Source organism: Rhopilema esculentum, chromosome 8 (genome assembly GCF_057945365.1).
Source record: "Rhopilema esculentum isolate cy_ngs chromosome 8, ASM5794536v1, whole genome shotgun sequence".
NCBI classification, from domain to species: domain Eukaryota; kingdom Metazoa; phylum Cnidaria; class Scyphozoa; order Rhizostomeae; family Rhizostomatidae; genus Rhopilema; species Rhopilema esculentum.
In genome coordinates, this window is record NC_142822.1 from 6546019 (window position 1) to 6561554 (window position 15536).

Below are 15536 nucleotides of genomic sequence, written 5' to 3' on the forward strand. Positions count from 1 at the left end.
TGTTTTGTATAAATACAAAAGAGACACTTACTAAAAGAATGTTTAATGTGCTTTAAAATGTAGTGTCTTGAATTGTAAAGATAGTTCAATAGTTTTGCCCATTTGCTTGTAGATTTTTGATCAGGCATTTGACTTTCTCAAGCTCAAGGTGCTTCTGCAAACATTAACCCAAAATTAATTAACTCTTTTTTCAAGTAAAGTAACCATCATTCTTGCCTAAAGTGAAATTGCCTGCATTTTCGGCACATTCTTAACCCTTCATCTGCAGTCTGTAAATTTGGCAATTGGTTCCGTAATCAGGATTTTTTAGTCTGAAAGATGTTGCACACAAGTCTAATCCTAAAATGACAATTTTCCATATTCTTTAATATTGACAGACTTTTTAAAAGGTTAAATGATGCTGCAATGCACTGTTTCAGCTAATATTGGTTGTTGTGTTGTAACATGCTAATAGAATGGTATGGAAGTAAAGATTTTGTTTTGAAACTTATCAAGGGTATTATCAAGGTATATCAAGGGTGTTTTGAAACTTATCTTTTAGTAACTCTGTTTGGGAGGTAGATGTATGCTATCTGTTTCACATTACTGGTGTGAGCAATAACATCAAAATTTGTGTTTAGGGAGAGAGATACAATGGTTTCGATGTTTTGCATGCAAACTTTAGACAGGGAAGCAATGCTACAAAAGAATTTCTTGAATTTGTCAAAGAAAGGTATGAAATGTGACTTATTTTTTACTGATAGATCCATTTAGTGGTAGATTCTGTCATACTAATAGAGCTTGCTAGTTGTTTGCTGACAGCCATCTCTGTCATCAAATAGTATTGCTCATACTTTGCAAAGATATATTTTTGTTCCCAATGGCATGTTTCAAACATCTTTAAATTTTTTGTTCCAAATGGAATGTCACAAAAAACTACATGAAATAAGATTTATTATTTTTATCTTTTCTAGCTTATGTTTTATTGCTCTTTCCTAAACTTGATTATGCAATAAAAAATCTTCTATAATCATATTTTATGCCTAATTTAGTTATAGCTGATCTTAGATAGAACTTTTTGTTTTTAGTGGCACTTTTAACATTGAGAGTTTGTGTTTTTTATGAAAGTATTTACTTTTTTTATTTGTCATTAAATTATAAGTTACAATTACATATTACTAGTTACCCTACTTACAAAGCTACCAATACTACCAACACTACGCTACCAACAGATGATACCGCAAGGAGCACAAGGCTGTGTCTATCTTGCGGCCATCTAACATAAAAAGTTTTAACAACAAGTAAATGAAGCAAAAAAACTAAACAATACATATAACCACCCTAAAACAAATAAACTTAATTCTTGTACAGGTTGCAGCAACTAAGTTTTGATAGTATCATTTTATTACAAAAGCTTACATGTTACCTATATGTTTCTTTCTTGTCTGTCAAATATACCTCTAGCTTTTGTTTTCAATTTTCTTTCATTTTCTTGCTTCGTTATAATGACATTTTCTTGTTTTCATTCCTGCTTTTTATTTTCAGAGTTGCAGTTGAAGAGGCTTACATAAAATCACTTCAAAAGGTGGCAAACAAATGTCCAAGTGCATTTGGCCACATTGGGTAAATATTTTTCTTTTGTAACTTTATGCATATAACATGAATTGTTTTGCTTTTGTTCATTACCTAAAATATTGAAATACTTTGAATTGTTCCTCTTAAGGCTCTACAAAAAAGACATATGGTTTCTGTCTTTTATTTACTATTATCTTTATTCAGTATGACAATGGAATCTGACAGAACTTTTTTAGACATTTTATCTGACAGTTTGTTTCAATGTCCTTCATAAAGTACAAGCATGTAAAAATAAATGGATTGATGTTTGTTTTGACCCAAGAAAAGCAAACCTTCTCTGTTGTATTTGAATTTTGAAATGAATGGAAACAATAAAAGCCAAGTAGGGGAGAATGTGAATATTTTTGTCAGAGTTAACCTGAAAATCTGGTCTATGCCAGGCCTGGTCGTTTGTCCACCCTCCCCTCGCAACCTGAGGCGAGCTATGAATTGCTCTCCTAAACAAAACATGAAGGGAGAATTGCTCCCCTAAAATTTCCATTCATTTGCCCTTTTCCTATTCAGAGAACCCTGAAAACTTACAAGGATTAATTACAAGGTTATTTTTGTAACAGCGACTTCTCCCGTCATTGCACTTTTTGCAATAAACTTGCAATAAACTTTTTGCTTGTTGGGCGGTTTTTGTTATGATAGGCATAAACTTCAATCTATTTGGAAAAGGATAAGCGAAAGGTATGTTTGTAGCGATTAGAACCTTTCAATCTCAAGAAAATAGGCATATTTTTGGAAGGAAAGTCGAAGAAATTCGTAGGAGTTGTAGATTGGGGGATATAATAAAACAGCAGGTCCCTTCCAGCAATAGAAACAAAACTATCCCTCAAAGAGAACAGGGTACTCTGTCTTGCAGATCAAAACGACAACCAAAACATGGAATTCCACTATTCAGCAGCATTTGCTGAAAAACCAAGATTGGGTGAAAACTATAACGGCAACATGTTACGCATTATTGGCAAAGCCTGATCATCATTCCATCTAGCAGTTTGTGAATCTATCTACTATATAAACATGACAGAAGGAGTTCGTTTTCACCTTAGGACTCCGTTGGTAATATTTTCAATAGGAAAGCGGCACTGATTGGACAACCTCAACAGTAATGTGCTCGCGTTTTCTGATTGGCCTATCTCGATCCAAAACTGGGTATTTTAGCGTAGAGTTTTCCAAGAGTGCTAGACGAATAACTTAAGTTTGTTTCAAAATTTGTTTTTCAAAGCCATTTTGAAATTTTGTAAAACAAAAAGATTGTTTGGCAAGAGAATTATTGTTTTTGTGTTGTGCAAGTGCATAAAACTGAAAGAGTCTATTCTTTTAAATACTTCAAGTAAAGGGGGTGCCTAAGTCACGGTTAAAGCAAATACAAATTGAAGAAGTAAAACAGCATACTCCTCACTGAGGCTATTGAAGGCAACCGACAGACACTAAAGGGGCTTAAGTCATCTGTCGATTGTCTTTAAAGTACATTCTATGTGTTACTGATTTAGCTAGCCTCAGCAAATGAGGGAGTGATTCACAGCTCACCTATAAATATACAACCGGCCAGGCCTGTATGATGACCTAAATTACTGCTTTCAATGCTTTTTAATCCCAAACTCACTTTGTTTAATGCATGCAGTGCAAAGCTCAATCTTCAACTGGTCCTTTATTCATAAGATACCTTTGTTACTGTCAAGCATTGTTATCAGGGGTCTATTTGTCCAGTTATTACTAACACATATATGGGAAGTTTTTTGTCATATGTTTTGATGAAAAGGCTCCAGAAAGTCTGTGCTACAAACCTGCTATTGAAAAAAGTTTCAAAGCTTTTATTGCACAAAATTTATTTGCAATTTTATATCATTTTTGTTCTGATTGTCTGCAAAAATGTTTTTCATGCTGCTGTAAAAATCTAATAAAGAATTGCATTATTTTTATAGGTCATTTGAGCCATGTTGGAAGTTTTTGCAAAGCAACACAGAAAAGCTTGCCAGTATTCATCAGCAAGTTGTACAAAACCTAAATGATGTCACAAAGGCATTAAAGGAATATGGTGAAGTTCAAAAAGAAAAACAGAAACAGGTGTGTTTTAAGATTGATTGTTTGCTTGCTTTGGTATCAGCCAGTGTGAGTCTCATTTGAAGGCAAATATATATCCATGCTTCTAGTTCAATTATATGTTACTTAAATTTATTTTGATAATCATATCTACAAAGTATTTCATCCTGTATTGTCATTTTTGTGTTCATTTTGTCAGTTCAGCATTATGTTAATGGAACAGATCTAAATAAAGTCAGCAGACTCTGTAGTCATCTGTCAGTAAATGCTATTGATTCTCAATTTGACCCTCTCATTTGACTATGAGAGATGGTGTGAGACATTTCTTACTCTGAATCTTCAGTAGCTGTTTGCCATTTCTCTTTCAAAATGCAAGGTCTATGCAAACTTTAATCTTTCTTTATGTAAGTGTTGAAAATTGTGAAGTAATAATATCTGTATAATTATTATTGTTTATCTTTTTATATGCTTTAGATATGTAGTCTTAGGCTGTAAAATCTGTGCTTTTTGTAAGCATTTAATTGTGTAACTGTTGTATTGTTATTTTGTAATGGGCCACCTCGGCCTCGATGCCATTTGCAGAAAAATATGAACCCTTTCTTGAATCAGCCCTACCCTTGCAATAAAAATATTTAACAAGCTCTATGCCAACATACAATGCATGATTGTTGTTAATGATGTATTACATTTCAACAAAAATTAACTAAAATCAACAAACATTTTTTCAATGATCTTTCTATCTACATTGATTAAGCAATTGACAATAGATTAATGATAAACTGCTAAATAAGCTCAAAGAGGGGCTAGTTTGAGGATTTATGGTGTATAGATTAATAAAAATTATTATAGAATTATTTCCTTTGTTGACAAGAATGCCAAAAATCACTGTTTTTATCTTTGTATGCACCTGGAAGTGTTCAAAAACAATCGTTTCTATTTTATATCAAATTTTATGATTTGCAAACGAAAGCAAAAATGTCGAAATAGAAGTAGGTGTTTTGTAATCTAAAACAATTTTAATAATTGGCTTTTTTGATTGCTCTTTTACAGTTAAAAGATGAGTTTACAAGCATGACAGAACTTGTTCAGAGTATCCAGGCTCTAAACAATTCTGTATCTAAGGTTTGTTAATCAAGTTGTTAATTTGCAGATTTGCACATCTACTTGTCCAATTAATATAGAATATTTTTTCAGATACTATGGTATTATTCAACTCAAGCTTTTTATTAAACCTTGCTTTAATTGCATGAATCTACCTGCTTAAAGTAGCGCTACAGACACTGTTACTAGTAAGCCTGAAGGTCTGTTGTACAAAATTCTTTATCTTCAATTACTTATGACAGTGGAATATTCAAAGGTTGTGATTTCTACACCTGTCAGGTCTGTACCTGTATGATAAATCTCAAATTTGCTTTGTAAATTGAGTCTTGTCTTGATTATATGGAGAAAATTAAGTATAGCCCATCCTTGATATTGACTAGAAGTTTGTTATAGGAATTCTGTAATTGTTCTACTTAGGTAATCAAAACTTTCTTCTATAAATAATTTTGGAAATAACCCTTGATGTATTTCTTGCTGCCCCTGGATCCTTGCTATCTTTCTCATAGTTTGGTACTACTGTGACCAGCAATGTAGAGCAAATCATTCACCCTTGTGTACAAATGCTCTGACCTGCATCAACTGGAATTCCAACCATCATGTTTACTTTAACCAAGGCAGGTGTTATAATGGGAGCTTTTCTGGTTTTTTATGAATGAAGGATCAATTTCCAAACCTTCCCATCTTAGCAAATGAAGTCAAATTATCAAATGATATGGATAAGTAATTGGGCACGAATAAATGATAGCAAAGTTGATTTAGAAGCCATCCTTAGTTTAATTACAGGTGGCTCTCTTCCATCTGACTCGTGGTTTGGATCCTACAGTCTCAATATGAAAAATTACCATGTTTAAGTTGAATAAGAGATTGTCAATGTTTGAGTATAGTTATTTCAACACCAGATATCGATGTTTGTTCCATCCAATTGAGCAAAATGGGACAATGCTCAAAAGGAAGTGAGCCACGTATAAAACACAATCCACATCATTTGTTTTGTTTTGTTATACGTATAGCTTTCACAAGAGGAATTAATCCTTCTACCAGCCAAAACCCTAAATGTCCTCACATCAATCGGAGCAAGATGTAACATGGAGTGGTCGATAAAGTTATTTGATTTTCAGGGACCTTGTCTTTAGTCATGGGACTGCCCTTTCTTCGACCCTGCCTATACTTATGAAATATTTATTGTTGGTTTTCTATTTTCAGGCCAAAGAAGCATATCAAGCCCGATGTGTGGAAACGGAAAAAATGAGAAAAGAGTGTAACAGTAGCAAAGAGATACCAGCTCTAGAAAAGGTAAGAGTATAAGACTTTGTTTCTGATATGTGGATTATGGATCGTGAGAGAAAAGAGCACCTAAGTGTTGAACTCATACATGATATTTTTAATGTTTGGATTTGATTTATGTATTGTAATCTAAAAGGCCTCTAAATTTGATATAGAACTAATCAAGCTTTATATGTCAGACTGTAAATTGGCTTTCTAGATAATAAAGTAAAGTTCACGTCCAGTTTTATTAACCAATAAAATGCAGCTTGAAGTTGCAAAGTGGATGAAATCGCCATGACAATATTAGCTTGTACTTAAGAAGATTAGCACTCACTTAAGGAGTCTGTAACCTGATTTAATTTCACATCTCTTTTAGGCCGAGAACAAACTAAAGAAATCTTGTAAGTATTCGATGTATTAATAAAGTGTCAAGCCAGTGTTTTTTCAGCAACTTTCTTAGTCCACATTTTCCTGACTAAAAGCAGAAGCCACGCTTCAAAATTATTGCACAAGAAAACCCCAATACGTATGAAACATACTGTGCCTTGACAGAGCCTCACTCTCAAATCAAGGCTGGATTAATATGGATAAAATCAAGGCTGGACCTACCAATAATTAAGATCAAAGTTTATACGACCCAATGCATCAATTGAAAATTATTTTGCTTTAGGAACTTAGATCCACTTGAGGTTTACAAGTTTTTTCCATAAAAAGGCACAGTTTTGGAATTCTCAATATTGCAAAAAGCCTCAGAATAAAGAGAAAAAGATCGCAGCAGTTGGAAAAAAACTTGAATATAGAAGGACATTGATATTAATTTAGCACTTCGTATAGTGAAGCACTTTTTTTAATTTCTGTGGAGCGATTATATAGCAATATTTTAACTAATTTTTGGTAGATACAACTATTTTTTACAAATTTATTTTATATTATCTGGAATGAGATTTGTGACATCATAACTGCACCGATCTGTGACTTTGATCAAATGGCGATTTCTGGCGCAGATGGTCTCTTTGTGTGGCTTCCGGGAAAACCAGCAACTTAATTGAATTTTCTTCAATAATAAGTTTGCGGCTAACTGTGCAACTTTTTCGGTATTCAAGGACAGCTGATTCAGAAACTGGGCATTAAAAGCAAACATTGCAGTATAGATTATTTTAATGTGAGGATAGTCTTTTGAATCGTCCAGCCTTAGAGTAAAGTCCAGTTATGCTTTATGGCAAGGTCACGTCTTTTGCTGAGGACGCTCCAGGGTTTCTGGGGGGGAGTTGGGAGGGAAGGGGCACCTAGATTCCAATGGAAAAATTTCAAAAATACGGTTTAAAGTGCGCTGAAGTCAGTATGCTACGTTCAGCTTTTGGCTCTTGCTGACAGGAATATGTGTAAAAACGAGTTGAAGCCTCAGCTACTGTATAGTTATGGTTCCCTTGGAGATAACCCCTTTAAATGGCCTTATTTGCGCTCATAGCCAGTGCTAGAACTTTGCATCGGAATACTCATTATAATGCCAGCTTTTCTGGAAGAAACGATCCTTTATTATTTTAGGTGAAGAATACAAGAATCTTATCGAAAAGCGAGAAAGTACAAGGAAAGATTTTGAAGCTAAATTTACGGAAACAGGCAGGGTGAGACGAAGAATTAGTACAAATTTTCATCCGCAAGTTTAAATCTTTATCAATTTTGGAACAAAGAACGGATTTCTTTGGATTGACAATATGTTTTCTGTTGTACTGTATTCCACTTGTAGAATGCTTTTCTCCCCCCCCCTCCCCCTCCTTAGTGAGCCTGTTACAGGTTAGGGTTAGCTGTAACTTGTGAACAGTTGCATACGGCAAGAAGCGAAGACGATAGCATGCAACTCGTATTGAGACTCGAAACTGACTCAAGATCATAAGATAATTACAACAAAACACAGTAAACAGAAGCAGCATAAATTAACATCGTAATATTCTATAGATTAGCGTCCAGTCTTATCAGAAGCCTCCTCAATGTTTTTAAAAAGAAGCTTTTCATAATCATAGCTCATGTTAAGATATCTGTTTACAGTCTTTATTTTCTTTGGTCCAAACTGTGAAGGACCTATGTATAACTAGAGGATTTAAAATTTTGAATCCTCCCATCCAGCTTGTAGCTTCATTAAACTGTTGGCTGCTACCTTGGCTAGGTTCCTTATACATCGATATTTTTTTTTATATTTTGCTAAAAAGGCTCTGTTTATTAATTGCTTGTTTCTTTTTTTCAGAAATTTCAGTCATTGGAAGAGGAACATTTAACGGAAGTGCTTGCTTTTCTTGGAAAGTATGGCAACTCTTTGACGACTGAAAGAGTAATGCTGAACCAGGTATGCAACATTTTCTGTTCAAAAATTTCGCATACTGGTCTTTGTGTGTCTTTTCAGCAACAAGACGTCATCATATGATTACTTACAGCACTGTTTGGTTCTTTAGATACCCTGAAAGAAAATATTGATAAAAAGTATTATCTTCACGATTGACCTGACTTTCATTAGAATTTTGAAGGCAAATTCTACACAAAGCTTCTTAAGACTTATGTTGCCTTAACCATCACCTTGGCTGTCTTATTTTATTTGTTAGATGTTTTCGTATTATCTTCTTTTTCTCCTTGTTGTGGTGCTTTCACTATTCCCTTAATTTCCTTGCGTTAGTCAGTAATTCTGATCTTGTTCTTATTTTCATATTATTTTACAAAGATTTATTCATTCATTCGTGTGTTTATGAAGGGAGTTTATTTCATATGTCTTGTATTGCTTCAGGTATGCATTTCAGCTGCAAATAAATGCGTAGCTCTTGAGTAAAATTAGATAACCATGGTATTAGAAAGGGTCTGTGTGACCTGTTTGCCTTTCAGTGTTAATTAAACCAACAATTAATATATTCAGAACAGAACTGATTTTTGCTATGACAAACTCGTCATTTCTTTGCTATGAAAAAATTAAACCATCATTCTTGCTAAACTAAGAAATGAAAATCTCTATACATCCACCAATTTTTTCAAAGCTAAAATTTTCCTATAATTTCGAAGCATAACCCTGCCATCTCTCAAAACATTGCACTTTCACACTGACATGCTTCTCAGTAACATAACAACTACCTTCGGGTGCTTGGTAGTCAATACAATGCAAAGTACTTTCAAATTGATCCTTGTATAGAAAATATGTCTTGGAAAATGTTTCCTGTGAACTAAATTTTGCAGTGAAATATCTTTTCTTTTAGATAATCGAAGAATTCTCCAAAAATATGGACACATTTCAAGTTTCAAGTTTGCTAGAGCAGTTTGTTTGTTCAAAAGAGACTGGCAAGGAAAAGCCAGGTATTGCAACCTGTTATTCTCTCTTTTTGTTGTTTCCTTTAGACAATTGAGTGTTATCTAGACAACCAAACTTCCGCGTTGTTATTGCAACAGGATTTTCAAAAAAGTAGTTTACAGGCTGCTCTATACCTTTTCTTGCCCTTTGTTGAAAGGATTAATTACCTATACTTCTTAATTTGATTCAAGTTAGGAAGTAGGTACTCATGATCACCTTGGGTAATCTTTATGGGCTTATCTTGGTTCATAAAAGCAAGCATGAGCTCAAAGGTGAAGCTTCAATAATAATACATTTTATATTGATCATTCATTTCTTTCTATAAATTCCAATGTCGTCATGCAACGGTGGTTGAAATGATATCACCAAATGTATGAAGTTTTTAGCGATTCGTCAGTTTTTACTTTCTATGAAGAAGCCAGTCGTAGAAAAGCAATTTTCAGCAAGTTTGTTTCACTAAAGTCAAGGATCTGCAATATTCAAGCAGCCAATTGCGGATTAATCTTCAAAAAAACTCAAACAAGGCAGCCAGAACGAGAATAATGATGTTGTCACAGTCAAAACATTTTAGCAGTCTTCTCTTAGTAAATGACAGATATGCCGAAGCTGACCTCGAACCCAGAGAACGGACATGTCAATACCCCAGGAACCCCCGTAGAACGGACATGTCAATACCCCAGAAACCCCCGTAGAACTGACATGTCAATACCCCCAGAAACCCCCGTAGAACGGACATGTTAATACCCAGAAACCCCCGTAGAACGGACATGTCAATACCCCAGAAATCCCCGTAGAACAGACATGTCAATACCCAGAAACCCCGTAGAACGGACATGTCAATACCCCAGAAACCCCCGTAGAACAGACATGTCAATACCCCCAAAAACCTCCGTACAATGCAACCTTCACGCTTTGTTGGGGTTTGCTGGAAGTAACCCTTTTATACTTTTCGCTAGTTTTTATAACAATTTTGTAAGAACCCCCTTGTCTTTTTCATGGCAAGCCAACCCTGGATAGCAACTATTAAGTGTCCAATCGATACAGTAGCTTCTTAATCCTGTTTTTCCCAGAATCGAGGGTCTCATGTCGAATGTAGTCTTGCGTTGCTGGACAGTCAGGTCATTGATAGGCGGTTCCCACTTGTCGCTTAGTACGTACACCCAGTACACGCAAAATCTATTATTTATAATCAAGGTTTTGCGATTGAAGGATATGAGCGTAACCAATTGTTCGTTGAATGACTAACCGAAACACCATAACAGCTCTGTCTTCCACCTTCGGGAGGATTGATTAACAACGAATTAATCAATTATTTTATCCGTATTTTAGCGGTAATGGAGTTCGAAGAGGTTGCATTGTCTGTTCCCCCAGTTGACACAGACGCCATTACAAGTAAGTTATTCAACTTCTGTTCGCAGATCGTAGTTTAGGCAATATAATTTGCGCCATTTTTGCAAAAGATTTTGTATTTAGCCTGATTAACACGCTTTTTCGACCATTTATCAAACGTCTCAAGGTACCACTCAAAACTAAAAGGACTCGTGGAATATTGATGTCTTCAATGACAGCAGATGTTTTTTATTTTTTCTGTTTCATTCCTCCTCAGGGCTAATTTTTGAACTTTGCTGGATTAGTTTAAAAAGTCCCGAATGAATTGAAAGCATTACCTTAGGTTATCTGTCGGTTGCTGCATTTTTGCTCGAACCTTCGACAAAAAACAATGGGGAAAAGCACAAAATGTTTTCTTTTGATTTGCAGATTTAATTAGGGATTGGAGCAAGTGTTTTTGTCAAATTTTTAAGACATACTTTTACTAACACAGACCTAACTCAAAGCAAATCGCTATGTAGCAAGCAAAATTTTATGTTTTGCAAAGTGCAATGATGTTATGAATTACTGGTCATGATTTAGTTCTTTGCTGCCAGTGATAGTTTCGAAATGCAGTTAAGTAAAAAATGCCTTGTAAAAAGGTTGCAAGTTATGTGTCGCGAGTAATTTACACGAGATGGGTGCTTGCTATATCAAAAGACTTTCATAACAAGTTGCTAACCAGTGAACCCATGTCATTCCCCCTCATTACAAACCCATCACAGGTTTCTTCCCCCTTCCCCCTACATCATTTGTCACATACTCCTTAACCTGTTGATAATTTAAATCACCATTTCACTAACAATAACAATCAATAAACGATTATTTAATTTACAATACATGGTCGTTTGCTGTACACCAGTTCAATAAAGTAGACGTTCTGAGACTTTTCATTAATTCGTCAATATATGTGGGCTTTAAAACCAGACTCTCGGGTGCCCACCTCCCGCCGTGTAGCAAAACTGCGATATCGTTTGAAGTATATTATGACTTTAATGTTGGTTGTCTGTGCCTACGGTACTGGTTTTCACCAAAGCAATTATGTTTCCAGATTTCTTTTTGCCCATTGAGAGTAGTTGATTCGTCATGTATTTCATGTATCAGTGAAATGGTGAAAAATACAGTATCTTGAATTGAAGGGTATTTTATTAGAAGCCATTATTACGCAACAACAAATCCTTTAGTGTGAAAGAGGAAACCTTTCTCTATATTAGGGAGATTGTTAAAATTTCTTTCTCTCAAACACAGATCGAAATCGCTTCAGCTTACAGCTCAAAATAATCAATGACACTGATAGAAGATCAAATTTTGAATGAATGTGTACTCGTTCGTGAAAGGGGTTACACTTTCCCATTTATTTTGTCTTTTCGGGCGTATTTGAGGATCGTTTTCTCAAAAGATCTCGACGTCGCCCACCAAGAAATCACGTTTTCATAAAGGGTCTACAATTTTCTTGGAAGGTCTGAAGTCCTGGGTTTCAACTATTTAAAAATGTGAATATAACTGCTCTGATTATGGTGAGAAGCCATCAGCGTTCTGATCGCAATCTTTGAAGTATGGTATAGAAATTCAAAATCTAGGTTTTGTTTTGGCTGCGATAAAAGTCAGAAGAGACGATTTCAAGACCTGCATCAAACTTGAGCCAACTGTGTCTTAATTTTGTTACATTTCGTACTATAAAATAATGTTAAATATTTCTAAAAACAATCTTGTGGTTATTATCTTTTCTCCAAGTAAGATTTCAAGTAAGATGTGCCCTTGTACTATTCACAGGACGCTTTTCCCAGTTTAGCATTATGATGAAATCAGTGACCCTGCTCGACGAACGTCTCATATGTTTTATGGTCGAGTTTTGAGATTACGATTATCAGGGATTGATCAATTATTAATTTTCCAGTTGGTTATGAGTGGGAGTGATTCCTAATATACTACACATTTATACCGAACATTATTCATAGGTGAATGATCGTTTTTATTGCAGAAATAGTTTTATTCATTTTATGGAATATATATCTATTCGAAACTGGCGATAGCACCTTTGCAACATCGGCTCTGCGCACCAACTGTTTCTCATAGAGGCATCATTGTCATCTTAGGTGTGAGGAGGCCGTTTCTTGAGAGGTCTATTCATACAATCTTAAAGTGAAAAGACAATCCATTTGGGTCGGGAGTTGTGGCTTGATTTGTTGAATTTGTGTTGACAATTCTGCACTTTTCTTGTCACTACTTTATTGTAAACTCCTTTTACAATTACTTTTTTAACATTAGAGCCCCTAATTCCTCTCCACTCTCCTCTCAAATTATAAGGAGGTAATTTCAATCCGGGATATTCCTGGACGAGATGAAGTTGGCGATAGTTATTCCTATGTTTAAGAAATGTTGTCCCTGTACAGTCTTCCAGAGTTTTATAAATTTCTGTGACGGCATGAAAGATTTTAAGCTTGACAATGTTGATTTCGTGCCAACTTGCGGGATATTTATTGATTAACAAAAGGTATTTGACACAGATAAATGTTTTAGTTATGATATTGTTTCATAAAACTTGGATGTTGTTGGCTTAAAGGAAATCCTTTCTCTCAGATAGGAAACATATGTATCTGTAAGTTGATCGAACCTATGTGACCTCCATGTTTCCGTGGAGTACCACAGGGCTCGGTCCTTGGTCCTTTTTCTTTCTTAATTTGAATTAATGATTTGCCTCAATCCTAATCCAAATTTCTCTTCAGTTTATTTGCTGATGATAATATTTTTATGAAGCTGAAAGTCTCAATCTTTTTCAAAGAACAGTTAAAGACGAATTAAAAAATCGAAACGTGGCTTGATGTTATCAAAATGCCCTTGATTGTTGACAAGACCAATTTTGTTACTTTCAAATCTCTTTGGCATTCCTCCTCTAAAATTATCAGTGTCAATTTTGGAAACTTTCCTATGATAAGGCCTTGCTAGTATCTGTCTTAACTATGTAAACATCTAGCAAAAACTTGTGACATTGATTTCTTCATAGTAAAATACTTTCCATCTCTTGCTATTTTAATCTGTCTGTAGTTCTTTTTTCACCCTTTCTGTATTATGGAATATTAGTTTGGGTCTGACATATGAAACTTGCACTTATCCAATGACAATTAATATCGTTACAGAAAAGACTGATGAGGGAAATTTCTTTCAAAATCTATCATTCACACCTTACTGATTTTTCTGATGTTAAAATCCTAAAGCTGTATAATGTTTTTCGGCTAATGATGCTAAGTTTTGTATATGGCTCCAGCCATTAACGCCTATCTTCTTTGCTTTCTTAACTTCTTTAAATCAGTCGAATCTCTCCATCGATATTGTTCAAGACATACTTACAACGATGGTATTGTGCTGGAAGACGTTCCTATAGGTTTTAAAACACCACAGTTTATTTACTAAAAACATTTTTTTCACAATAATAATAATAATAATAATAATATCATCATATTTATAGAGGCTAACTTTGGTCAGCAACAACGTGCTGTTATCAATAAAGGACCTGTCTAAAATATACATAGATTACCGAAATAAAAATTATATACATGATGAAAATGAAATCTTAAAAGTCGAAGTTAAAATTTTTACAAAAAGTCTTGAATCTTAGAATTGAAGTTTCACACTTCATTTCGTCTGTTAGTTTATTAAAAATCTTTGCTCCTTGAAAGTAAAGGCCTTCTTGCCTGCTTCTGATTGTACTTTGGGCAAAACAATATTTTTTGCATTGGCACGAGTCTGTGTTTGTGTCTGTGTTTTACTCTAGTGAAGTAGTTTCTAAAGGCGTGTGACGATTAACTATTTGTTTTGATTACTAAGTTTATTATAATTACTTATAGCTCACCTATAGTTTTGAATAATTTTCTCGACAATTCCCCTTCATGCAAATATTCTAGTTTCATGTACTTTTTTATTATTTGTGCATTGTATTTTTAATTGGGTGTGTCGTTATTTAGGTTATCGTACGTTGTTAACTGTTAAGAAGTATTTGTAGAAGTGGATTTTAAAGCCAAGTGAACTGAACTGAGCAAAGAGCCGCGTCCATCCTCCTTCAGCTAATAAACCATACTCCAGCCATTTGTCTTTGAACTTGCTCTCACATTGTCTGATGAACATCCTTGAAAGGTTTGTCGACGTACAGCATTTTGATTTTTCCCCATAGTTGTTGTATTTTGCTGGAGATTTATTAGAAATTAACTTGGTTTTCAGGTAAAGAGAACGAAAAGAGAAAGGCAAAGAAAGAAAGAAAAACTAAAAAGAAGAAAGAAAAGGCGAACGGGACAATGTAAATATTTTTGCTTATTTGGATCTTGCGAATCTCCTTTCTCTAAGTGAAACTTGGTCATGGCAGGGACTCGAACCACAGACCCTCGCACAGAAGGGCACATTCATAATACGTTCCTATATTTACGTGAAAAATGATCGTAAGATTTTACCTTTAATACGGATATATGAGAACCGGCCTATAAATTTGATGGAATGCAAGCAGAGATCGGTCTTATTGTAATTTCTTGTTTTTACGTAGGCAAACACACGGAGATCAAAAGAAAACTGAAGTGGTAAGATAATTATATATTTTGATGTAGCAAAACATGTCATAAAGAAAACATCGCATGATAAACATTCTTTGCTCTTAAGTTCTCGAACGTCGCTTGTTATCTGATAAATCTGCAAAAAAGTGAAATCTGTAATTAAAACCAACTGATTATTATTTTAGCCAATGTTAATTCTTATTAACTAGATGTCTCATTGGGCCTGTTACAGAATTTGTGTTTTTTTCTGATAAGTAAAGTTTTCAGTTATGACATCATTTTGGAGCTTTAAATCC

At 34.6% G+C, this 15536-nt stretch overlaps 1 protein-coding gene across 1 annotated transcript in view; it reads left to right on the top strand.

Annotated features, from left to right (window-relative positions):
• The window catches only part of LOC135694636 (F-BAR domain only protein 2), a 33205-nt gene that overhangs the window by 2094 nt on the left and 15575 nt on the right, over positions 1-15536 (top strand). Inside the window, exons 2-13 of the mRNA XM_065213454.2 lie at positions 621-712; positions 1525-1602; positions 3525-3666; positions 4693-4764; positions 5947-6036; positions 6386-6410; positions 7555-7634; positions 8252-8350; positions 9243-9339; positions 10664-10726; positions 14918-14993; positions 15234-15267. Coding sequence (XP_065069526.2) covers positions 621-712; positions 1525-1602; positions 3525-3666; positions 4693-4764; positions 5947-6036; positions 6386-6410; positions 7555-7634; positions 8252-8350; positions 9243-9339; positions 10664-10726; positions 14918-14993; positions 15234-15267 — 948 coding nt within the window. The remainder of the gene's footprint in view (positions 1-620; positions 713-1524; positions 1603-3524; positions 3667-4692; positions 4765-5946; positions 6037-6385; positions 6411-7554; positions 7635-8251; positions 8351-9242; positions 9340-10663; positions 10727-14917; positions 14994-15233; positions 15268-15536) is intronic.